The sequence below is a fragment of the Corylus avellana genome, chromosome 10, assembly GCF_965113065.1.
Source record: "Corylus avellana chromosome 10, dhCorAvel1.hap1.2, whole genome shotgun sequence".
Classification (NCBI taxonomy): Eukaryota; Viridiplantae; Streptophyta; class Magnoliopsida; order Fagales; family Betulaceae; genus Corylus; species Corylus avellana.
In genome coordinates, this window is record NC_142499.1 from 3,865,085 (window position 1) to 3,892,201 (window position 27,117).

General features: G+C 35.6%; 2 protein-coding genes across 3 annotated transcripts; both read right to left on the minus strand.

The window, feature by feature from the left end:
* Window positions 1–2,206: 2,206 nt before the first annotated feature.
* On the minus strand, window positions 2,207–8,788 carry EMB2654 (Tetratricopeptide repeat (TPR)-like superfamily protein). Its single transcript, XM_059571792.2, has 10 exons — window positions 8,307–8,788; window positions 7,643–7,815; window positions 7,066–7,171; window positions 4,913–6,022; window positions 4,705–4,810; window positions 4,417–4,621; window positions 3,947–4,079; window positions 3,604–3,708; window positions 2,867–2,987; window positions 2,207–2,760 (listed from the first exon to the last, which is right to left on the minus strand). The coding sequence occupies exons 1-10, from the start codon at window positions 8,688–8,690 to the stop codon at window positions 2,666–2,668; spliced, it is 2,538 nt and encodes an 845-aa protein (XP_059427775.2). The 5' UTR covers window positions 8,691–8,788; the 3' UTR covers window positions 2,207–2,665.
* A 1,233-nt stretch (window positions 8,789–10,021) lies between these two features.
* LOC132192172 (ARM repeat superfamily protein) lies at window positions 10,022–26,927 on the minus strand. 2 transcript variants are annotated; one of them, XM_059607423.2, is made up of 18 exons: window positions 26,250–26,927; window positions 25,546–26,092; window positions 24,942–25,184; window positions 24,431–24,519; window positions 22,896–23,103; window positions 21,297–21,478; window positions 20,945–21,172; window positions 19,927–20,111; window positions 16,979–17,072; window positions 16,805–16,861; window positions 16,571–16,705; window positions 14,679–14,747; window positions 12,345–12,455; window positions 12,059–12,220; window positions 11,842–11,970; window positions 11,516–11,617; window positions 10,887–10,978; window positions 10,022–10,787 (listed from the first exon to the last, which is right to left on the minus strand). In XM_059607423.2, exons 1-18 carry the CDS (start codon window positions 26,799–26,801, stop codon window positions 10,397–10,399), a joined length of 3,576 nt encoding a protein of 1,191 aa, XP_059463406.2. In that variant the 5' UTR covers window positions 26,802–26,927; the 3' UTR covers window positions 10,022–10,396. The 2 variants fall into 2 exon arrangements, with proteins under 2 accessions (XP_059463406.2, XP_059463407.2); XM_059607424.2 differs by having other exon boundaries at window positions 21,297–21,454; window positions 26,250–26,817.
* Window positions 26,928–27,117: the final 190 nt, after the last annotated feature.

The following is a 27,117-nucleotide window of genomic DNA, read 5'->3' on the forward strand; positions in this document are numbered from 1 at the left end:
ATTAAAAAACCAGATGAATAATAGTCCAGAGGAGAGGTTTTCCTTAGAGTCAATCTCATGATGTGGTAACTCCATGTGCATATCCCTGGTAACCTCCATATATATAGTTCTGTGACCAATCAGATTGTCTCTACCCGCAAGGGTGGGAACTAGTCTACTATAAATTTTTAGTCAAGTGGAAGCATTGTCCCATGCTGCTGGCTGCATTTTTTATTTGTTAACCTGGAGAACAGGTGCTTAGATGCAGGATTGCAGGCCCTTAGATGCATCTAAGGGCCTATATTTCAAAATTGTTACTCTGACAATTTTTAAACATTGCTGGGAATCCCAATCCGTGGAACGGGGCAGCAGGGAGATCCCTATAATTCTCCTTAAACTTTGAGATTCTCCAATTTATAAGGTGGGAATTTTTTTTTTTTTTTAATTTTTAATTTTTTTTCTAAGAGAAAAGGGCGGGAAGGGGCGACCAATGTAATTTTCTCTCTTGGGCGTGACCATCAGAGTTCTCACCCGCTGTGGAATGTTCGGTTTGAGCCATAGCTACTGTCTGAAAAGGCGAGTCCGTCACCAGCTCTACCAAAGTGCAAGTTGGTAAAGCCCTTCTTAGTAGCATCTGGTTCACGGACTACTACCGCAAGCGGGTTCGAACCCGTGACCACTAGAAAGAAAGGAGGGGGAATTGAACCTTATCTCCTGCTACTTTACCAACTCATGTGGGATGGGAAGACAAATAAATATAATAAATAAATGTGCAAAATAACATCATTTTGTGACACTTTGTAAATTTAATTCGGTAAATGAATCATTAAAATATTTTATTAATGTTAAATCTGGATGTCTTATAAAATAAGGGTGGATTTTACATATAATATTAAGGAGTTTCAATTATGATTTGATTATAATTAAGTAAGAAGTTCGATTTCTCCCTTTACTCTTGCCGCTTAGAAAAAAATTAGTCACAAAATTAAAATTAGGAGTAAGATTCTTTGGTTGTTTAAAATAGATAAATTAAAGTGTGGGTGAGTTGGATCAGTAGGCAGTTCTTGTGCTTATATTGCATAAAGTGGAGCTCATGAAAAGTAACGTTTTAATAACAAAGAAGAGCTTAGAATTTAGATGATGCTCTGTTCTTTCATAAACAACTTCCACCCCTATTTATAAGGTGAATTATGTTAATGTGCTAATTTATCTTATTTTATTATTATAATATTTAGGGGAAAGTCCATATACCCCCCTCAAACTACCACCCAATTGACAATGTCCCTCCTAAACTTTTAATTGTGACAATTTCCCCCGCAAACTACCAAAAATTGTCAATGTTCCCCCTAATGACGAAACTACCCTTAGTAAAATAAAAACAAAAAATACTAAAACTTCTAGAAAAAACTTAAACTAAAATAAATAAATAAAATCCAAAGGGTGGCAAATTTAAAATTAAAAAAAAAATCCACTGTATAAGAAAAAAATTAAATTTTTTTTTTTTTTTTTGTTATTATTATAACTTTTTAAAATAAAAATTTCTGTGTTTCAAAAAATTAACAATTTTCGTTTAAGAAAATAAAAAATTTCCGTTTCTTTTAAATAAAAATTTCTGTTTAAATAAAAAATCGCTTTAAAAAAAAATCGTTTTTTTAAAAAAAAATTTCGTTTAAAAAATAATAATAATTTTTGTTTTTTTTTTAAAAAATCTTTCTTTTTAAATTAAAATTTTCGTTTTTTTTTTAAATAATAAAAATTTATTTATTTTATTTATTTTTTGAATTTATAAGGGTATTTTTGTCTTATTGAGAGATACATAGGGGCATTTTTATCTTTTTGCTAGCCTTAGGAGAGACATTGACAATGTTTTGGTAATTTGGGGGGGACATTGTCACAATTGATAGTTTTGAGGGTATATTGTCAATTGGGTAGTAGTTTGAGGGGGGTATATGGACTTTACCCTAATATTTATTTCCTTTTCTCTATTTTTTTGGTATACCATTTCACCTTGATATCGTAAGTTTGAATACAGATAACTCTATTTCAATTAAATAGTGAATATATTAAGCCTATCTTATTAAAAAAAAATTAAAATTTACACGTGAAGAAAAACGTTAAAATATTAATTAAATGATTAAATTTACTGTTTTTTTTATCAACTTTATAACTTGTAAGTAACAAATTATATTGAAGAAAAATAAAGGATACAATAGAGCATTTTTTTTTTTTTTCTCAAGGTGAAGCTTGGCCTCGGCTGAATGTTCAGAGGGCAAGACAATCACATATTTTCGTCTCTTTACACAAATCAGTGAAAAAGAAACTAGCTACACACTCAACTTCCTCGCATGTATTGATTTACAAAAGAGAAGATATGCTTTAAAATTTCGAACTCTGCAGCAATATGCCTTGAAGCCTTCCAAGGAGAGTTTGCTTCTTTAATAATAATGTTAATAGCAAGATTGGCCAAGCAGCTGCCTGAACTCACTCCAATCTCCGGCATATGGCTCGAAATAGCCCAAACCAGATGGTTTTCTTAACGTTCACAACACAGGGAATCCTGCTTGATAGGTGCCCCAAAGCAAACAAGCCTTTGCCTGGATGTTCTTAATGTGGAAAATGTCAAATGTGCATATCCTGCAGGAACTGGATAACTAACTCGAATCGGCGACTCTTGCAGGTTGTGGCTTTATACTTCTGCTCCACTTATCAATTGTAAGGTGGGATGAAGAGCATCATTATTGCTCACCAAAATTTGATCTGGAATTTTTCCTTTCAAGGATTCTGTAGAATTACACAATCCAGATGAAGATCAATGGACCGATGTAAGAAAGCAATAGATTGATAGAAGAAAGTGTGACAATATATCAAAATAAATGTGTCTGCATACCAAGTTTTTCTTGAATGGTAGCAGCATATTCAGCCCCGACACTTCTTTGAGCAAAGTAGGAAATATCACGATACATTCCATTTGAAGGTTGAATTCCTGCACCCTCCATCCATTGCAATACCTGCAAGAATTTTTCTTTTGTCAAATAAAGGAAATTGAAATTTTATGGACCTAGTGTTCATAAGCATTTAAGTAATATATTGAAACATGAAAGTTTACAGCTGTATGGCTACAGCTGTCCTTGCAAAAACAAGCAAAGAGAAGGATAAAATGTCCTACCACGGTCATGTTCATAATGCCCATGAAAGAGCAAGAGGCAATCACTTTTAATCATGAGAAATTACCTGTAAGTCCCCATGATGTAAGATTGGCAATGGTAGAGAAAATACCAAGAACATGGGCTCATACTGAATCGTTAAAGTCTTAATATTAAATTGCTATAAATTTACTAGCCTCAATGCCAAAGTTAGAGATATTTACCACAATTTAATTCATTTTCAGAAATAATTTTTAACTGCTCGGAGTTGTATCACATGCGCTAATGATTTGTATACTACTGCTTCAGTGTTTAAGAAGATTCAGGACTAGCTTCAGTGTCATTCAAAGACATTAAGACACCTGGCGATGATGCCAATGTGCAATCAAGATAAACCTGGATGCATATCCTTACTGCATAAAGGTAAAAAGAAAATAATAACAATATTACATGACGAAACAGAAGTTGATCTATAGGTTACCTCAATATATTTTCTCCAATTTCCGGCAGACAAAAGGTTCTTCAACAAAATAGCATAAGTATTGAAATTGACATCAGTACCAGCAGCCACTATCTTGTAGAACAACTGCATGTGTGGGATGGAAAAAAAAAGGATGTATTACAAGACAATAATATAATGTATTTACTATCAAAAGTTGCGAGCAGTTCAGCTTACTTATACCAATGTCCAGTAAAATTAAGAGTTGTATATTGCTTAAAATGCTACAAGATTTCAAGACAGGAGAAATGGATGCATGAATGACAACGTTGTGTGCTTTGCAACATTTACTTGTCATAAGAAAATGAGAGCAGTTTTAGAGAACCTTCATCATAGTCTCAGTCTTCCCACTTTTTCCGAGAAAATGAAGAAGATGATTCATAACTCCAGCTGAGACTACAGCAAACGAGGGCTCCATGAACTTAATCAGTTCCACTGCTGTCCTCCAATCTCGTAATCTTCAACCAAAATTCAATATATATATATATATATATATATATATATATATATATATATATATATTTAGTTTCATGGCAAATAGGAATATACTGATGAACTTAAGACAAAAGAAAATGAACTGTCATGCCAGTTAAACTATCATCAAAACAGGTTAAGCAAGAATAATTTTAGAACACACACATATATATAAATACCTAATACAATAATGTAGACAAGTCTAAAAACTAAGAACAACCAAACCTATAAAAAGAAGCACGAATAGGGAAAGACAAATTAATGTGCATCTTTACTGTTTTATTCTTCAAGGCGGAAGGAGAAAACAGATATGGAACTTACAAGCTACAGGCTGAAACCATTTCAAAGAAAATGGCATCACCAAATGGGATTTCTTTTTCCCTCATAATTTCTGCCAAAACAAGAACTTTGGATGGTTGGCCTCCTTTATTAAAAGCTCTCATCAAGGCTGAACAAGCTATAGTATCAGGTATGAAATTATTTGTTTCCATTTCTTGAAATAGTGCACAAGCTTTTTCCCAATTCTCTGACATAAAAAATACCACAAGTTTAGTTTCAGCGGGTCCGGTCAGCGTTGAATCATGTCGATGCATAAACATATAATCTCACCTGCAGCATTGTATGCATGTAGCATTGCAGTATATGTAACCACATCAGGACAATAACCAGCCATCTTCATCAAGTTGAACAAAGACTCTGCTTCTCCGAGTTGGCCCTAAAATTAGGACAAGAAAAAATGAAAAAAGAAAAAAAACAACAGATTTCAGTCATCAATAGTCTACTGGTATTAAGAGGCTACTCTTGCCAAAACACTTGCCTGTTTGCTGTAGGCACATATCACAGATGCGTAGACCTCTTGAGACAGAGGAATTTTTAAGTACATCATTTCATCAAGAAAATTAAGTGCCTCAGTATAGTTTGACATCTTACAACAACCACTTATTAACACAGTGTAAGTAACACAATCTGGCATGACTTTCTTTTTCCTCATCAATCTATATAAATTTATAGCTTTCTCATATTCCCCCACATTCATATAGCTTCCAATAGCTGAGTTATATGCAACCGTGTTCAACTCGATGCCTCTTTGCTCAGATGCTGAAAGCACAGCATCAATCTTCACCTTTTGACCACATCGTCCACAGGCAGCCAACAGTGTGCATATAGAGACAATGTTTGGCTGGATCCCATCTTGCTCCATCTCACGCAAGGCTTCAACAGCTTCAGCTAACAAACCATTAGATCCATAGGCGTCAATCAGTGCATTGTAGCTGACAAGATTTGGCTTCAGGTTTTCTCTTTTAATCATGTCAAATACTTCCCTGGCCTTTTTAGGTTTCTGTGATCTTCCATAAGCATTAAGTAACGATGTATACGATACAATATCTGGGCTGAAACCACTTTGCTTTATCTCATTAAAAACTGATAATGCCTCTTTATCCATCCTATGTGAAGCATATGCAGCTATTAGTGTATTATAAGAAACAATGTTAGGCTTTAGGCCTTCTCCAAGCATTGTATTGAACACAGCCTTACAATTTTCAATTTTCCCACATACAGAATATAAATGAATGATGCTAGTGAATGTCACAATGTCAGGGTGACATTCAGCTCTCTTCTCCCTCATGGAATTAAAAATATCAATGGCTTTTGCATATTGTCCAAGCTTTACTAGGCAATGTATCACAATATTAAGGGTAGTTGTGTCAGGACGGATGTGTGTCCCCTTCATTAGCTCAAAATAAGACAAAGCTTTTGAATATTGAGCCCCATTTTTGTATGCAGATAAAACTATATTGTGAGTCACAAGATCAGGCCCAACTCCATTATCCGTCATTTTCTTGCAAACTTTCAAAGCTTCTCTCCAATTTCCACTAGATCCACAAGCATTGATCAAGTTGTTATATGTTGACCGACTAGGGGGGATCTGCACCCATATGATAAAGTCATTAACATCTGCTATAGATCTTGAATTAAAGGTGAACAAAAAGTTATTAGCATGCATCTACGTAGATTATATAATAGATCCAAACCAGTTCAAAACCCTTTTTTATAAGTAAAACCAGTCCAAAATCATGAATTGATACAAAATATGAAATAGATAAACATATGTAAAATCGATAAAGCTTGACTACTTGGTCTTCTAAATGATATACAAAGGTACTTGTTCCAAAAAGTTTGATTTATACCAGCATACATTGCACAAGAAAGAAAGAAAGCCATTCAGGGACCTTGATTTTAAAATTTAAAGAAGATACAAACATTAGAATTTGGGATGCACAATTCATGGGCAATAATCAAAATACTGCCCTAGACATTTACAACAATGAAACCATATTATAGGTTACACCATTTGCAACCCTGAAACCATATTATGAACATAAACTCAATGAATGACCATCCTTCAGAGCACCAATAAGATTCACATAATCTTCTCTTCTACTTGCTATAACCAAAATATAAGAAGAATACTACAAAATCCATAAAATTCAAAAATAAGACCATACTAATCACAGTTACAGTTTTAGTAAAAAAAGCCAAAATGATATATGTCTTAATAATAATATGTGATACTATGTGGAAGATGGTGCCTACGTGCCTTTTATGGTATTTATGGAAGGAAAAGAATGACTAAAGTCTTGAGGACTGGGAGGACAACAGAGGAGATTAAGTCATTATTCTTCAAAACTTTGTATCTCTGGACCATTGCTTATATGTCTCATGTGATGATTAGTTATTGTGATTTCTGGTTCTTTTTGCTCCTTCTAGCTAGGAGCTTCCTCTTGTATACTTCTTATGTACTTAGAAGCGCCTTATGCTTTCAAAGATATGTGCCGATTACTTACCCAAAAAAATGACTTTGCAAACTTATCTCACCATATACATTTGGGCATTCAAAGGAAAAGAAGGCTGCTCACATCTAATTAGACCCACTAAGATTGACTAGAGAAGAAGAATACAAATACACACAGCAGCACGGAGCATGTCTTCCATGATATTCATCGCCCAACGCCATTGACCTGCTCGTCCATGTGCATTGATAAGAGCATTGTACGTCTCAGCATCAGCCTTGCACCTAGCAAGAAAGGAAATAATACGTCACCATGACTTAAAGCAAGAAATCCAAGATTAGTGATGGGACAAACTTATCTAACTTAAATCTAGACCGTTTGCCTACAAATATCAATGCCAATTCATGAATTTCGCAGCCTTGACAAAGATGATACTGAGAAAAAATTCATTGTGGCAATAATACTTGTCACCACACATATATGGTATCTGTCTCATGATTGAAAAACATATTCATGAACAAGCACACAGTATACTTCAGATGGGAACTAACACACACTGGAAAGTATATAATGTCCTTTTCAAAATGGTAGAGGGGTGTGATAACTGTCTATTGATTGGCATACCATCAGTCAAAGCCATGCATCTCCAAACCATGACAACATGGAAAACTAAACAGAAATAACCAAGTTCATGACTCTTAACAAAAACACCAGGTAGCCAGAAGATACACAAGATACAAAAACAAAGAGCATACCTCCACTCTTGCATCTCAAAAAACAAACCACGAGCCTGATCTGTCCAATTATGCCTAGCATGTAACCTGATTATCATATTGTAAATATCATTCTGAGCACAGTAATTCTTTTGATTTTTCATCCACCGGAAAACTTGAATGCTTTGCTGAATGGAACCCGTTTGTGTTATCTCCTACAACAAAGCAAAATATGCAATGAGGGATTTTCTAGCTTCCTGAGAATAATACTTGTTACAATCCCAGTGCACAAATGCATTCACATATATACATCAAGTTTTTCATTTTCCTACCACAAAAATTCCAATAAACTTTTTAAAATTTTGACACTGTTTCAATCTACTACTAACCCCGAAAACCAATGATTAGAGTTTTCATCACATTTCCTGTATAGAAGTTCATCCAATAAACATGTTTTACCCAAAACACAAAGGCCCATCACATTCCTTCCCATATTTATTGCCAACTTCACCACTCAAATCCATTTCACATACAAATACATCCAAATCTAATTCAGTTTTACCGATACATACCTCCCACATCACTTCAACTAGCAATACAATTACCAAATAAACCAAAAGTTTACCACTACCCGCCAAAATTCTCAAAACAACCCAAAAGAATTGCACCATCGAGTAAGAGATAGAGAGTGTAAATTCCACATTACCCTTATTAGAACTGAGAAATTCTTCCTGGCGAACCGGCCGACCCACCGGTTCAACAAACCGTCGATATCGTCCCGGTGGTCGAGCTTCAAGATTTTGTCGACCACCTCCGAGACCGTCCAGTCCTTCTGGGACCGGTCGCCCTGGACTCGGAGCCGGTAGCGCCTCGGTATATCTGCCTTCCGGAGGCCAGAAACCCGAGTGGAGACCTCGTGCTTGCCCTTGTCATAGTCCACCAATACTTGTTTCTTCTCTTTGAATGCGGAATCGTTCTTGGGCTTTTTGCAGAGGATTAGCGTTTTGGAGCGAGTGGAATACGACTTGGGACGAATTGGCTCGGGCGCGTGGGTGAGTTTGTGGAGGGCTGGATAGGGTATGGTCGCCATTGATGAAGAGCGAGAGAGCAAAAGAGAGAGAGGGAGGGGGTTTTTGACAGTTGGGGAGCGTAGGGAGTTTTAGCGGATAAACCCCTTCAACAAGTGTTTTTCCTGCAAGACTGCAACCAACGAACCGTTGGTGGTTAGAGTAATAGGAAAGAAAAATTAAATTATGGACCGAGAAGTGAAAAATTGATAAGATATTTTTTCCTTTTTTAATTTTTTAAACAAAAACTTCAATACACAAAGATTTGTCCCCAAGAGGTAGTTCAATCGGCTAGGACCACGCCTAATGAAGCGATGGTCACTAGTTCGAATTCCTCTCCCCCTCTCTTGTGTGGACATGTAAAAAAAAAAATAATAATAAAAAATTTAAAATAATTTCATCTTTATATCACATCAAAACATTTTTTAACAGTAGTTTGATCCACTCCGCTTTTAGGGGTTAGCGTGAGCCAAAATATCTTTAGGCATTATCTGATTATCATATGAAAATTGATTTTTTTTTTTTCTTAATAAACTTAGGTAAAAACTACTGTTATGAAAAACTTTTAAGTCTAATTTACCCGCTAAGGATTAGAAAAGTTGACCTCAATAAGACAATAAGAGTTGGTGCAAAGAGTTGCTACATGGTACATTAGTTAACGTGACGTGTTTTAAGTAATTTACATGAGTAATACTATACATAAGACTTATATCCCATTTTTATTTTTCAAAGATGATGTAATTTTTAAAATTATCATTGAATCAAAATTCAATAGTGATTTACCTTAAATCCAATGTTCTTCCATCAAAGGGCTTCCAAACAAGCGACTGGTGCAAGTCCCAACTTCATCCTTACCCACCTCACCAGCCTCATACAAGGGGATGTTTATGAGCAACATTAACAATATTTTCAACATGCTCAGAAAATAAAAAAGAACAAACCAATATATTTGACAGACTCCCAACCAATCGCGGCTATCATCCAATTAAGAGCCTTCCATATCCTCTCATTTTTTAAAGTAATTTTAGCGACTTTCCATAGATTTTCCTTAAATTTAAAATTTAAAAAAAAAAAAGAAAAAAAAAAGCTACTCTTTCTTTTCCTATTCAAATACACTTCACAATAACTTCTCTTATCATTTATTTATTTATTTTTTTCAAATCAATGCTAAGAAAAAGCCTTTTATTTTTTTATTTTTAAAAGGAAAAAAAAAAAAAAAAAAAGAGAGAATATGGACAGTTTTCCTCCAAACGGGTCCATAAAAATAACTATATTTATTGAGCATGTAAAAATCACATGTTTTTTTAATAGGAACAAAATTGAAATAAAATTTTATGAAAAAATCACAAGTAGATTATATGCAATAGGAGGTACATATATTGTACATAACATGTAGATTAATAGCAAACATGTGCTCTTGTAGACCATTAAACAAGATATATATACATAGTTATGCCTTCCCAGTCATATCTATGCAGAGCAAAGCCTTCTATCCGACCATAGCACCAATAGTTATTGAGAATTAAGCACACCTAATAAAACCAACACACCACACACAGTTTTTTTATCTCTGCAGGTTTGTGAGAAAACGACTTCCGGGCAAAAATGTTAATGGCTTCCTCTTCTCTTCATGAACATCTATCACTTCAGTAGTATAAGGTGAGTACCAAATTCTTATCATGCTTTATAGAAGCGATTGATATTCAGACTTGTGCATAATGATTGTTACTCATTTATTAATTTTCTGTTGTTTCCTTCCTACCTTCTTGTGTTTGCGTAATTTGGAAGCATTAGAAGGTGTATGAACTGCTACTTCATCTTTCTTGCCCATATTTGTCTGCTCCATTGACTTTCTCTTTTCACCGCTTTTAGGACCTGTGTTGTAATTCCTGTTGCCCTTATTTCGTCTTCCTTCTGACCGACCATTCATTGATTTTTCGTTATTAGAATGCTTAGTTCTGTTAGCTGATCTTAAAGCACCACCATTAGCATTGGATGAGTGAGACTCGTTTGAAATAGAGGAGCGCACATTATTTTTCTTCTCCCTCTTTGTCTTCCTTTGTTCTTCTGAACCATTTTCCTCTGACGGAGAACCAAATTTTTTGCGTTTCTTCTCAGGCCTAAAGACAATAAATAAAGTTAAATAATTAATCTCCAGAGCAAAGAGATGATGAGATCTAAACACAGAATAGGTCAAGATATAAAATTTTGAGTCATACATGGAATCAGAAGCCTTGGCAGATGAATAATCGTGGATCATATCCATATCGCCAGTGCCAGTTTCTTTGGAACTTGTTTTGTTACGGCGGTTCTGCAATAAGATAAATATGAAAACAAGATTTTCCATCACATAAGGACTATGATTCTTCATCATTTACACTTGAATGAACTCCCAAAAAAACACCAAACAAATATAAGTCACAAAGGGACATTAGATTCCATATGTTTAAGCCAACAGTGGTCATTCATCAAGGGAAAACAAATATAGTGTTTATTTCGCGAGTTTCATCTATATGGATATTACTCAGAGAAAATGACACAATAAGACACCAAACGGATAAGAGAGTACAAGAGAAAAGAGATGAAATATAGACAATCGGGTAAAATAAGAGAATGAAGGATAATAATGAGATAGATAAACTAGTAAACTACAGCTAGTTGATGCATAACTTTCATAACAAAATAAGAATAACTTTCATAACAGATTAGCTATGTTTTGTCACCAACAACTTCTAGAAGTACAGATTTCAACAGTTTAGAATTTTTTCTTTGGGGGTGTCCTCTCTCTAAATTTGAAATAAACTAAATCTAAAATAAGATGAGAGTACACAGAAAATGAAAGAATTACCTCGAAGACAGTCTTGAGAAAACTCTTATATTTCTCTGGAGTTACTAACTCAACTGCTGCACAACCACACTTCCGTATCAGTATCTCCATTATGACAGAGACCTGTAGATTAAATGAAAATGCATATGATGAAGATTTTCAAGACAGTAAACTCTCTCTCTCTCTCTCTCTCATAGATTAAATGAACATGCATATGAAGATTTTCAAGACAGTAAATTCTCTCTCTCCCCAGCTCACACACAAATGTATATTTATTTATATTGATAAGTAAACAAATTGATAGGTATATAAGACGAATAAGAGCTCAATGCCAAATTTGTACGTACTTTTAATCTAAAATGATGTCTGGAGACAGATGACCATCGGAGTACTTCATTGACAATATCGGAAAGAAGACTCCGCAGATCTCTGGCTTGTAAGCAGGACACTAATACTTTCACAAAGCCCAAAACAGCCTGTTAAATACGCAATCATCTCATTAGCTTCAAAAGAAACACAGAACCAACACTCTAAATCAGGAGCAACTGAGTAAGTAATACACACTTTTATAACTTCCACAGCTTTGGTATGCAGCAAAGATAAAAGAGAGGGCACAAGATCAGGCATTGAAAGACAGATATCTGCATCTTTATATACCAACACTGACAAGGCGGATACTGCTCCACTCTTTATTTGAGGAGACGAGCCAGAAAAATAGCCCATTATCTGAATGTTGTAAAATCATTAGATATTAAATAAGAAAGCAACTGTGGATCTAATGATATACCAAAGGATCGATAGTTAAACCATCACAGAAAATCAAACTAAGTACAATCACTTATGCCCTTACCATGGTAATCAGTTTATGATATGGTGGATCAGATACCCCTGGTGAGTCTCTCAAACTGGAACTTATCTCAAGGAGCACATCATAAGCAGCTTTTCTAGCTTCTTCATTGCCCTATATGTTAAGAAACACGCACATTATTATTAGTCCACCAGTCTCTTGCATCATGAAGTCAATAAGTAATGTTGAAACCAAATAAAAGTAATAAGAAAGAATGGCAACTGATATTTCATATCCTATAACAATGAAACATATGTGCTAACGGCACAAGAAATTTCAGAAGGCTCAATACGACATCACTTACTGAAAACAGTTGACCACAGAAAAGCTGGGCTCACTCAAGTCAAAGAGCAGGCACAACATAATAAGAAAAACAGATTGTACTCTTTCTTTTTTTAATGAATAATAATATTATTGAAAGAAGAGGGCAAAGCCCTCGTACACAGAGTATACAAGACAGCCAAATACCCTAAACACTACTACAATCGAAAAAAACAAATCAAGTCTACCAGATTGTACTCTTTTCCCCACCAGGCACAGCAAGACACAAACAAAAGGGAAAAAAAAAAGGAAGTATAAAAAGGTACAAGGAGGATACTAGTACAGACCTACCATCACAAACTTTCAACTTATTTAAGTTAGCATCCCCAGAAGTCACAAGAAAACAATTAATCAAATGAGAGCTATTAATACTTGGGGACGTCTGAAGAGGATGCAGAAACTTCAAATTTCATAATCCTACCACTAATGGACCTCTACACATTTTCTACTGATTTGCATTGTTACTGGAAAATAATATTTGTCTGCAGGGATTCAAGCTTGCGGTCAGAAATGCACTTCAAACAGATTACAAATTTTAGTGGAAGAAGGCTTCCCTTGATAGTTATATCTACTTCAAATGCCACTCTAGTGGCAAGTGGCAACTAGGCTTCCACTGATGTATTGTAAGAAATCCAAAGAAAGAAGTTGGCGGTTTTAAATCAAGTCAGTGATTTCATCATTCCAAATAACTTTAATGCTATAGTGGCAAAGGAAGAATCCTTGTTATCAACCTGGTTGCTTCCATTGATTTGAGAATTTCTATAATATGATACTCCCAGACTTGAGGCCTAGTTCCACCCCCCTACCCCACATTGAGAGGAGAATGATGGAATCATTGAAGAAAGATCAAGTTTCTGTGATTAAAATAATTTTAAGTTTTGACAACTACAAGCTTGTCATGTGTGGGATCCTGTAACATCGGATTCAGGCGATTTTGAAGGTCAGCTCCATAGGAGTCTATGGTTAAATCAGTTTTTAACTTGAGTTTTCATTTCATGCCTAATGGTTAGTTTTATAATGAGAGGCAGATCTGTAATTTTATGCAACTCCTAAAAAATTAAGGATATTTATGTAATTAAGTTTAGCCTAGAAACTTATAGGATTTTCCAAGTTTTTTGGGTTAATTTTCTTTGAGTTTAACCGAGGTGCACTTGCGGAAAACTCCTTGCTGAGAGCCTATGCACCCTCGAGATTAGTTAGAGTGAAGCTCCAGATACCCGGTGCCAAATCAAAAAAAAAAAAAAAATCTTTGAATATTCACGTAAGATTGCCTAGTGTGTTTCTCTATTCTTCTCCTTCTGTGCACGCTGGTACTGTTAACAGGTAATCTTCAGAGACCCCAAACAGTCACAAGTTTTTCTCTTTCTTCTCTTTTCCGTGACCCCAAATGAGGCCCTTCTCCTTACTTATTGAATCTCTATCAAATAGCTACTGCATAACCAGCCAAAGCAGCCATAAAATCCCAAACACAGCTGCTGTCCAGAGTTTTCCTACAACCTCTTTGCTTCAAGAAACAGCATTCTTGCCCATATTCCCCATTGCCTCAGAACTCTAATCAATCTTTGAATTCTAATACTCTCTTCTGAAATTCAAAACCCCAGAACCACAAAATTCTCGTAACCCCAAGCCCACCTCAAGCACACACAACATATTCCCTATGTATGTCCTATTTCACATTTTGCAGGCCATTTCAGAATCCACCAATAGTAGGATAATGGCAGTAAATGGCCATTTTGCCATTCTAATTGATTATGAGTTTAAACAGGAAACTTAGCCTAAAAAAAGTTAAAGGACCGAACAGTGCAAGATGTGTATAGGATAGACATCTCCTTATGTACATGGGTCAGCCCAAAATTGAGGAAGAGCTTTCCCACTAGTCGTTCGGCTTTAGATGTAATCTTAAGAAACTCTTGATGACAATTTGAGAGAGAGCGAGAGTCTCAACTGGCCCTAAATAAAAAGTTGGGGTAAAGCACAGTCAAAACATCAACCTTCTTGAAAAAGTAGTTTTTTTACCTCCTTTAATGTGAGTATAATCTCATTCAGAAAAAGAAAAGCCTTTGTATTCTCTTCCTCCAAGCTCATCTGCACAGATTTAAACAGGTTCAACAAGAAATCAGTTGAAGAAACTCAAAAGCCATCTAAAATGTACAAAGAAGATGCTGTTTCACATATATGGCGAAAGTTAGATGTCTGTAGGGAACCAACAAATTATAAATAATGTGCCACATAAGCTGAAACCATGGAATTGCTTAATGTGTCAAGAAAGCAAAGATTTTTACCAACTCCTCCATGTAGACCATGATTAAAACCAAGACCATAGGTCCACAAGATATGTGTGCAATTTCTCAGACTAAAAGCAACTGCTTTAATCTACACATATATAAATCAAGCTGATGTATTTGACATAATATTCAACCATGATACTGTTAAGCCATGTCCTCCCCCCTTCCCCCCGGGCTCCCCCAAAAGAGTACCAACCCAAAATAAGGAAGAAAACCATAAAGGGTGCCAAATAACCTCACAATATGGCTTATCATTCAACTAAAGACTCGGAAAATATAGAATTGGTGAAGCCAACACCAAAAGTTGGGATATAAACCTCTATTGTGGTTTTGCTATTAGCGAATCTCAGCAATAACTTGTTCTGATTGTACATATTGATCATGTTGCATACAGACTCACATGGATAAAATATAGAAGTACAAAATCCTTTCAACCATTGCTGTAAATACTTACTGTTCTGACCATTGGTATAAAGAGAAATGGGGAAGAGGGGTTGTTATGTTTTTTTTTTTTAATGAATAAAGAGGTTGTTCTGTAATAATGATAGTGTTTACAAGTGAAAAAGTATTAGCAATATGAGTAATTCTGGCAAGTTTCGGAGGCTTCACATTACTGTTGATATTGTTGTTATATTTGAAGCAAATAAATCAGTACAGGCACATATAAAGTTACTTTTGTTGCATGCATTACAGTCTCTGATAGCTCATCTTGATTGAAAGAGGCCACTAAAAGACCTTTACTTCCTTCCCAACCAATACACTTGTCTTACCATAATGGTGATGGCTGCTGCTACCCTTGAGTAGTTACATAAGATACATCCATAAGAAAGTCCAAAAAATTTGAAAATTGATTGGGTATATCGTATCGGTTCTAAGATTCACTAAATAAGATAGAGAAAAATATTTAAATCTAACATATAAAAAATTGTTTTTTTATTTGACAAGTTTAAACTTAATATAAAAAATTTACAGGGTAGTAAAAAGAGAGAAAAACAGGAAACCGAAGCTAGAAAGAATATCAAGGCAGCTCTTGAAACCCGTGGAGAAAATTCAGCCCTAATATACAGTGAAGTGACCAAACAACTTTCTAATAAAAAAATAAAGTGCCCTTTACTACTATTCGCAGAACAATTATACAATTACCACATGCTAAAAGTTAAGGGTCCATTTGTCTTAATGTAAAATGTTTTCTGGACATTTTAATTTGAAAACGTTTTCCAGGAAAACTACTAATTTTTTGATGTTTGATTGTCAATCTGAAAATGTTTTCCAGAAAACATTTTTTGCAGGTAGGGGTAGCTCTGTTGGGGTTGGTATCAGCGTGAAAGGGCAGGTGTCTGGGGTATATAGTGGTGTTGGACCGTTGGTGATCCCTGGGAGTACGGGTTTGAAAAAATAATCTGTGGACAGAAAATATTTTATACCTTAAAAAATATAAATCATTTTACATAAAACAAGGATATTTTATGGTTGACCAAAAATGTTTTACAGTTGACCAAGTTGTCCAAGTACAACAAAACACTGAAAATGTTGAAATGTTTTATGAAAAAAAAATGATTAACATTGAAACAAACAAAGCTTAAATAACTTTACCATTTCCTTAAAAAAAAAATCATTCTTTACCTTCAACGCGTGAACCATTAGAATGTGGAAACATGCAAAACGACTTTTAAGAGATGCAATATCAACAGGAGACTTGAGATCAAGTAACAGAGCACTAAGCTCAACAAATCGTGAAGAAGAAAACAAGGCATGTTCCTGTGACAATGGATAACATAAATGAGACATGAATCAAGTCCATAAGGATAACAAACTCCAAAAATAACAATATTAGGAGAGAGAGATGCCAACTCTGACCTCTAGAATTCTGCTCAAGGTGTTGTATGCTTCACGATGAACAGTCTCATTAGTTACCTAAAAACCAAAGGTTCAGGTTGGTTTCAGATTAGACTACATCTACTGGTCATAGAAGTAACAGGATTGGTATTAAAACAAATCATGCCATGCAGTTATTTAGTTTCAATGACATACCTGAAAAGTGTGTGCAATAAATTTATAAATTAGATCAATAAGATCCTCCTTTGCTCCTTCAACAAAAGATGACGCTAGCGCCAGTATCACACGCCTGAACAAATAACAACGTTAACTAAAAACTACATCTTCAATCTTTTTTACGACCAGATAATGAAAAGTCGCGCTTAAAACTTTCTATACATTGTCATTTTCATCAATACCAAGTTATATGGTGATCAAAAACAAAAAAAAAAAGACTGATCAAAAAATCAATACCAAGTTATATAGTGGTACAATCATACATGCCCATAAGTTCTAACTCAGCCATGTTCTAGTTTATTAAAACATTTGCATGGACTCAAATTGCTAGAGGGTGCTGATAATAAATGAGAAAGGTGGTTTTGATACAGGAAAAAACTCGTAGGCTACACATTTGATCAAACTTTCATGCGACAAACAGAAAACTAGATGGTCTTATAATTAAATGACTACAGGCTCTGTCCTCAATCTATTTTATGACCAAGAACGATCTCACTTCTTTTTTTTTTTTGATAAGTAATGTAGAACTTTAATGCAAATGCGTAAGGTGCCCCTAAGTACATAAGGTTGTAAACACGGAGTTCTTACATGCCCAAAACCCAAGAAACAGCAAAGACCCAGCAAAAACACTCCCAAAACTCCCCCAAAATCCACTTTTTAATATTCTACCATTTCCATAAGAATCCCAAGTCATCAAACATTATTTCCTACCTCTCCTAACACAACTACCTTGCAGTTCACAAACGTGCATAGCATTTAATGCTAGGTTTTGGAAGATGGGGCTAAATATACAGAATAGAATGCTTCAGTCCATTCAGCCAAACTCTCTTGCAACAAAGAGTACCAATTAAATGGTCTGAAAATTGGAATGCATAATGATTGCACTGGGGCAATGCTGATGCTAGCAGAGAATGCAATAAACCCGTTGTACAGTTTTTACTAACTGAAACGGAAGCAATTATGCAGACTTCCACTTGCAGATTGTCTTTATTTATATGATAGGTCGCACATTTGCCATCAAGATGGAGGTCTAAAACAACTCCGAGAACTTGATTACTATGCTGAGTTGATGAAAATGTACCAAGAACAGACTATTACAGTGCAGACTCTTTCAGAAGAGTGGTAAAGAGGGTAGTGCTTAGTACGAACTTTTTTCACTATTTACAAGACGAATTCCTGAATGTTTTTCTGTAACATAAAGTTAAGAGAAGATGATTACCAGAACATTTAGACCTAATCATCACTCAATAAATTTTCATTAGAAACAACATGATAAGACAGACAACTAAGAAATCAACAAGCTACCATATTATAACAATTATGGAACACAAACCATAGATGTCATTAAGTAGTTCATTGATTGTAAAGTTCCTAAATAAATTTTTATTTGCAAAAGACAAAAATAATAATAATGATAAAAAAAATCTCTGTTGTTCTACTACAAACTGCAAAAAATTAAACCCACAAGTACTTTTTTTTTAGTAAGTAATTTCATTATTATTAATAAAGTGCAAAGGCGTGCAACCCTAGTACACAGAGAGTATATAAAGAGAACCCCTAATCTAACGAAAAAGAAAAAGAAAAACTTAGAAAATTTGCAAAACTAGAAACAAGCATACTATGATGGATAGATATCTAGGTATATAGAGTGTTGATCACAAACTTCCACAAATTTGTCACTGAAATCTCTACATCTTCAAAGTTCCGGGCATTCCTCTTTCGCCAAAGACACCACAATTACACACAATGGAACCAACCTCCATACTTCCATAACTGTACCTGCCAATCCTCCCCAACTAACCAACAAATCAATTACCCGACTAGGCATAACCCACACCACACCAAACAGATTAAGAATGAACCTCCATAATTCTCTAAGTCCCAATGAATCAGTATGATCAATGAATTCCCCACTCTTTTTACACATATAATACCACTCTACCACCACAACATTTCTCTTTCTCAAATTATCGAGTGTCAATATTTTCCCTAATGCTGCTGTCCACATAAAAACAATGCTACCCGCGAATGATCCTTGACTCTCCATATACTCTTCCATGGAAAAGAGGATCCATTCTGACTAGTTAATACTCGATAATACGACTTCACTTCAAACTTCTATTTTTTTCAATAAAAGATATATGGGAAAGGGAAAATAACAAAATAAACATGTACAAGCAGAAAATAATGACCACACAAAACTCCCATAAGCTAAAAATAATGAACATAAGAACTCCCATTTTTCTAACTTTTTTTAGTATGATATATAACATAGAATGTGATGAAACAACCCAAAATCACATGACAGAGCACAAAGACGAGTAACTCTATTATCATCAATCAGCCACTTATAAACAAATCTCGAGTGTGGCTACCCTATGCTTACAAGAACTGGACAATCCTATATGATCAAAACTACATCTCGTGGAAAACCCTTTGTATGTCTATGTAACCCTATTACTCCTTGAACATAATTCTTTCCAAGCCAAAGGGTGCTATTATTATCTTGAAATGGATAACCTGAATACAATTCTTTCCAAAATAAAGACACTATTACTAGTTCTAGTAATAGAGGTAGAAGTGATCGCAAACTGAGCATTACAGCTAGATTTTTGAGTTATTGCTAAAATATGCCCTCTTTATCCAATTTAAATGTCTTACTTTCCTTTTTGGGACATCCCAAAACAAATATCCTCTTTCCAAAAGTGAAAAACACTCGAAACAAAATTCTCATTAAATGTCATGTCTGTTTATAATATAATGTTAAGGGCATTTTATTAAGTTTATGTGACCTTTTACTTTTTATTAATAATCCTACCATTTAGAATGAAAACACTTGTTTTGAGATGAAGGGAGTAACTGTAAATGTTAACCTTTGGCATATGGCCTATAACCCAATTTTATATGAAGCAGACACTTTAATTTACCTCTGAACATCTTTCTCTGTACTATTTAAACTGCGTTGTTCTTTATCAATCAACGCTTGGTTATGACTCCACATCTTTTCAAAGTCACCCTCACCATCTACAAACTGAAACCTCTCTAATAATGACAAGAGAATCTTTTTCGTAATAGAAGAATCGGTAATAGAAGCCAAGCACCCAATGGCATCCTGAGAAAATGAGAACAAAAGATATATGATGATATCATTATTGGATATTGGCCAATATGTAATACTGCCAATAAAAATATCAGAAAGTACAAAAGCATCAACCAACCAATCTAAAACCATAAAAAATGTTAAAATTCTTTAATAATTGATACAAAGTCTAAAAGCTAAATATACATATGCATTTATATACATATAAAAGAAGAAAAAAAAATTACTACAACCATTGGGATTTTCAATTTGGTGACTTATATGCTCATATTCAAATAAAAATCACAAATTGCATCTCCTTGCTTCATCTTAGGTCAATCATCAAGGATAGTTCTATAATCTATAGTTTGAAAAAACGGCTTGTTATTGAGCTCTGATTCCCTCAAATAAAGCAACTACGAAGTTTAGCCTCTCTAAAAACCCAAGCATATAGAGGCTGGCCTAGGCACTTGGCAGGTTTGCCTAAAGAGCCATCAGGTTGGCAAGTCAGTGTTGGTAGAAAACGGGTCTGTGTAGACCAACTAGTGCAATCACAACTAAGATAACTGGCTCCTTTGTCTTGAAGCAGTATCAGTTCTTTCTCAAAAAAGGAGAAAAAACATGCAACAAAAAAAAAAAGGAGAAAAAAGGCATTAAAGGGTTAAAAGGGAATCAAAGCCGCACAAAACTGTATAAGAAATTGCAAATGTTCATAATAGATCTAGCTCTCTGTAACTACAGTGGAGGAAAACCGAATAATTTTATAGGTAAGTACTGACACTTTGCCCATAATTAGAGAAAAAGGAAAACCAAGAGAAAATCTATCAAAACATTCAACACGAGTTCTATGAGTGACAAATGAGAACCTTTAGATACGAGCGCTTCTCAGGCAGTGAATCAACAAATAAGTCCGTTAGCGCCATAAGCAACTCTGTCGAACATGATGTCAAAGCCTTGATGTTTTTGGTTGCTGTCTTCTTTGAATAAGTGGGTACATTTCCAAAGTCTAACACAGAATTTTTTACTGCATATGAATTTGATTCACCAGCATCTGTTCTTGTGCTAAGAACATTTTTGTTCTGAGACACGAGAACCTACACAAAAAGCCAACAAATGCATAAACGAACAAATAATTTATGACATAATAAAACATTAAACATCAACTTAACACCAAAAATAAAAGCACTCAGGCTTCAAGGATTGTGAAGGAGATAGCACCTGTAAGGCAACAGCAATACTTTCATGCATAAAGGAGTCCTTCTTTAGAAAACGAACTAATGTTTCAGTCAAAGGTCCAAGATTTTGGTAAGTATCAGTCGGATGGTGACAGAAAGCAGGCAGCAGTCCCCACAGGTCATGCGCATAAGCCTGCAGATCTTGATTGATAGCCAACTTTTTAACTAGAAGAGAAGTAAAAAGAGAAAATTGCACATGTAAATTGATGAACTGTTAACTGTGAGCCATCATAAATTAAATTTCAATAGAAATATTGATACAAAAATATGAATTGTTAATAAGAGGAAGGACAGTGATTTGAACAGAAAGTATTAATCCTCACCCTAAAGATTCACAATTACTAAATAATTTAGTTTGATGACAAAAATAACCAAGGCTAGAGAAATAGGAATTAATAAATGTACAATATTTGATGCATCCAAGACCACTCAGTATATAGCATAAGAAGTTGGTAGCTCAAGCTTTAGGAAGGGTTGAGATAAGGTATGTTTCATCATGTACTTTATAACCTATAAGAGAGGCTCACAGCAAGGAGCAAGCACCAAGGACTATATAATCAGTGTGCCCTACCTGAGTGGCGGCCCAAGTTATCTCGGCATACTACTTCCTAACCTTCTGTGGACCTTGCCTCTAGCGAGGCTGTCGCTTGTTTGTAACCATAAAAGCCTTTAGATCAACTAATAGTGAAGACTATACATATCATGCTGCTTTTCTTCCCCATATAGATAATTTTATTTTTAAATGTTAAAAAAAAAATCTTCTGAGAAAATGCCATGTTTATAAAATTGAACTCCTCGTGTATTCCTTGCATCTATTAGAGCCAGATGGATAAAGCATTTGATCCAGCCAACAGGCTATTAGGCAGAAAAGGATGATTCATGAGCTTGGACCATTGAGGCAACAATTCATGAAGACATGACAACTCCATGAAAATTGTACGACCTAGTGGGCCACAGAGGATGAATAGGTTCACAATGCCTGATTCTCCTAAATATACTAGATTCAAGGCATGTAATGACTGAACTTTGAAGTTCAGTCATCTATACTTTCAAAACTTCTTGCTCTGAGCACTATGCATCTCCTTAGTTATGTCTTTCCTCACAAATACCCACCTCTGCATTATATGTGTAAACACAAACAGCACTAAAAGTTTAATAGTTATATTACAAATGAGTACTTCAATAACAAATAAAACTATCAATACACAGACATAAGTGCATACAAAGTCTTATGCTCTGCTAAAACAATGTATTTATTCATAAATAGTTTGACTGGTTCCCAACAAAGACTAGCTCCCCAAACAAGTATATGTTCAAAAAACTGACAGAAAATATAAATACATAATTTTCTAAGATGAATGACATGCATTTAACTAACAAAAAGATGCAGCAAGCCAGTAACCAAAATAGAATATAGACAAAGTTAGAAGAACTTCATCTAAGAGCACAATAGATAGAGTGACAGCAAACACAACTACTTTGATTTCCAAATCTCATGATAATGTAAAGATGTACTGAGACAAAAGAAATTATGCCAAACTCAAAATGAAGGATAGAAATTCCCTACAAAATTGAGGAATACCTTTATGACTAGCCCGCTTAAAGGATTTTGCAAGAGGCACAATATGCTCCATATAGTACCGTAGTGATGCTCCAACAACATAATCTTTTAAAATAGGTATCAACCAAATGTTCATACAAGTGAAATCATCATGAAGGGAGATAGGTAAAAGAGTAAGTATCCTCTCTGGTCCCATAGCAATTACAGCGGATCCAATACAGTCCCGAAGCTGTATATCAAGGAAAAAAATAAGAAGATATCAACCAATTATCAATAGACAACAATTCAACTTTACACATCTGCCCACTACCTATAAAATTTGTGAGCCTACCACAAAGAGAAGTCTAAGCAAAAGTGCAAAAGAGAATGACACAACTTATCACATTCATAAAGAACTTTATGGATCCAGATTATAGTTGAGGTAAAATTGAATCTGTTGAATTGCTCAAGCTGATAACAATTTGCAATCCAATCATTGGGTAAAATATTTAGAAACTCTGCTAGATGTACCAAATCTCTGTTAAGGATAGCAAAATTCCAATTTTCTTTCCAATTGGATCCACAAACAAAGAACATCCTAGGGCTACATCTTTGCCATTCCTCACCATTTTCACCCAGATAACCTAAGACGATGGAAACTTCATTAAAAAGACCAAGAATCAAAAGTTCTAGCACTCGGTTAGAGTAAGGCAGGAAGGTGAAAACAAGCTATGGTGGGCTCCCTCTAAAAACGGGTTGTTCGTTATTATCTCCTTCTACAATGTCCTTGTTCGTAATGATGGCATTCTTTTTCCTTGGAATAGTATTTGGTGGACCAAGTTGCCATTGAGAATGACTTTTTTTGTTTGGTCGACGGCCCTAGGAAAGATTTTTAGTTTCTTACCATGAACAATCTTAAGAAGAGGCATATCCTTGTGATTGATTAGTGTTGTATGTGCAAGAGGGATGGTCTTCTTCTCCATTGTACTTAGTTTGTGCATTATGGAGCGCATTTTTTAGTCGTTTTGGGCTTTCTTGGGTTATGCCTAGAAGAGTAGCTATCTAGCTGATTTGTTTGCTTGTTAGTGGACTGGTGGTACTACTCAGAGTGTTGTTGTGTGAAAAATGGTGACTTCTTGTCTTTTGGAGTGTCTCTGGAGAGAACACAATGATAGATGTTTCGAAGACTGCAAGAGGATGTTGGCAGATCCTATGTCCTTATTTTTTAATACTCTGTATGCTTGGGCAACTGTGTTTTTAGTTCCCTTTATGCTTAGCTTTCATGATTTCCTTGATCGCTTTTCTTCTTCTAGTTAGGTATTTCTCATGTATACTTCTTATGTATTTGTGTTGCGTCTTTTGCTTTTAATAATATTTCGATTACTTATCAAAAAAAAAAAAAAAAAAAAAAAAATTAAGTTCACTATAAGGTTAAAACACAAACTGACTTGGTGAATGATAGTCCCCAAAATGTCAATTTCCGGTGGATGAGAACAAAACCCTAGAGACTTCATATTTGAGTTGGCAAGATACCTTGAGAATATGGGGAAATTTAAAAGGATAGTCCACCAACTTACATGGTCGGTGTTGGATGTGGTCCCATTAGCTAGAATCAAGTTGGCAAGTTTAAGCACTAGATCCTTCATAAAGACATATGACATCTTCTCTGCAACCAAAAGTAGACAAAATCAGAATAAATTGTAGCATGTCACTAACATTACCAATATTGCTCACAAACAACTGCAAAGTAGATCTGACCAAGTCATGCAAAACTTAAACATGTAGAAAGTCCAGTAAGTCAACATCTACACTAGTTGGAAGCTCATTTTCAGAGAACTATGACTTTCACTTGGTCCTAAAACACACACACACACATATATATCTATAATAGATACAGGTATGCCTCATAGTATTCCTAAAAATAAAAACAGATGCATGTGGAAGAAAACGAAACTAACTAAAGCAGTAGATCAACAAGAATCTACATATGCATTATTTCTCTACTAACTGAAAAAGAGGGGGGGGGAGGGGGGGGGGGGGGGGGAAGACAGATTTTACTAGAGAATATGGGAATAAACATGTACATACCAAGTTTGAGGAACAAGACAGAAATGACCCCTAAAATATGCTCATTTGGAATTCCATTAAGAGCACTGAGGGTATTCTCAAAGACAGCACATATTGATTTAACTGCGCTTGCTTCCATGCTCTCCTGAAGTTCATCGTCAAATGGTTTATCTTTGAGAAATTTATGATCCACATGACGGCTGAGCAACTCTTTCAATATACTTGAAGCCTGTGATGCAGTGCTAGCCTCAGAAGTTAGAAGACCTAATCAGTGTTGGCAACATGAATCAGAAGAAGTAAGGATACAAATAGACAGATTACCCCATATTCTTTTTTAGGTGTGTGTGTGGTGGGGGAATGATGTGTAAAAAAATCGTGAACAGCTTCTTCTGTGAATTTTATTGCTATAGTACGCTTTACAATGTAATTTCTAGGAGGATCTTCTGTATATTCTCTGCAAACTTCTTCTTTATTAGGTCATTACTTAATAAAAAGAAAAAGGTAAAAATCACAACCAACAACGTGAGATGAGACAGCAAAAAAGAAATATTTAAAGATTCAATGCAAAAGCAATAAGTGTATCATCCTCAGTGTAAATATCCAATAAATGTAACAAGTACCATACCTGCTACAGAACCACAAACTAGAGGAAGATTACTAATCCACGAGCTTGATTCTCTGTCATGAAGTACACCCAGAGCACGTTTTAAGAAGGTTGCCGCAGAGATAACAGTGTCCAAGGGATTCCTATCTCCCAAAGAGACATACGAAGCCAGGGAAACTACAATCTTCTCCATCTCCGGAACAACAACTTCAACTCTTGATGTTTCAAAAAATGCCTCAATAATTTTATGAACGTGCCTTGTAAGCACTGAGAACTGTGAGCTCATAAGCTTCTGTATTTCAGACATTATTTTTGAACTGACTTTTTCTGGGAGACACGGGAAGCTAATCTTCACTACATCCAACATATAAAGGACCTCTAAATGTTCAGGTTTCATCAATTTATCATCTTTTGACCCATCTACAGCTCTCAAACCACTTAATTTTGCTGCGAAAGGCATATGACTTTTAAGCAAAAACAGTACCAACTTGCTCGCCGACTTTGTAACAGCTGAGCACTTAAAAGAAGTAAAAACCTTCTCAAGATAATCTTGAGCACATCTCCTAACCTGCATTGAAGCAATCAAAATATCGATAAACCACTAATTAACTTGCTTTAAATTTTTCTACAAACGATCATTGCACTAAGTAATCAACATATTCAGCACTATATACACATAGACACTCAAAAAGGAATCAAGAATCACACGTATAATATATCTATACCTTGGGACGCCGATCAACTGAGAAATTCAGCAACGTTTCAAACCCTAATTTGACAGAATCCCAATCCTCCAAATCGCAAAATCCTAACAAAACCCCTAAACACTTCACCGCAGCTCTCACGCTCGCCACAGCAAGCCCCTCCCTCTCCTTCCCAACCAATCCCACGAGGACACCCACCGCCTCGCTTGCCTTTGGCGCCGCAATCCCCTGCGGCGGCAACAGCGGTACCACAATCGACAAAAACGACAACAGCGCGGCGACAGCGGTGGGGTCCAGGGTCTGAGAATCGCTAAATGACGCGGAGTCGATGGCTGCGGCGAAGTAGGCGGACGGAGTCAGGGGGAGGGATTCGGAGGTGAGGATCGAGCGCATTGCCGCTGCAGTGGCGACGAGGTGGCGGTGCTGCGGGGCCGAGGACTTGGCGTAGCGGTCCATGAGCTGTTGGCAAATGTCGGAGCCATCTTTTAACGGCTCTTCTTGTTGGTCTTGTTGTGGCTCTTGGTTCTGTTCTTGTCCCAGCATGGTGCTTAGGGTTTTACTTGGCTTTTTCATTGGAATTGGCTGTGAAGGGTTTATGGGATTCAGCTTTGGGGGTTTAAGGTGTGTCGGAGATTTGGGCGGGTTTGATTCCAACGCAACCGACTCATTTCGGGTGTTTCGGGTTAGGCTTTTTTCTTCGCTGGTTAAGGAGAGAGTTGGTCTTCTTATTTTTCGGGGTTTAGGCCTGGTTAAGAACAAAGTTGGGCTTCTTATGTTTTGGGGTTTCGGTCTACTAGAGTTGTGTTGAGACGGAGTGCATAAACTCCAACAATAGGTCTGCTTGGAATTGTGGTTTCGATAAAGTGAAATTTTAAAAATTGTGCTTTTA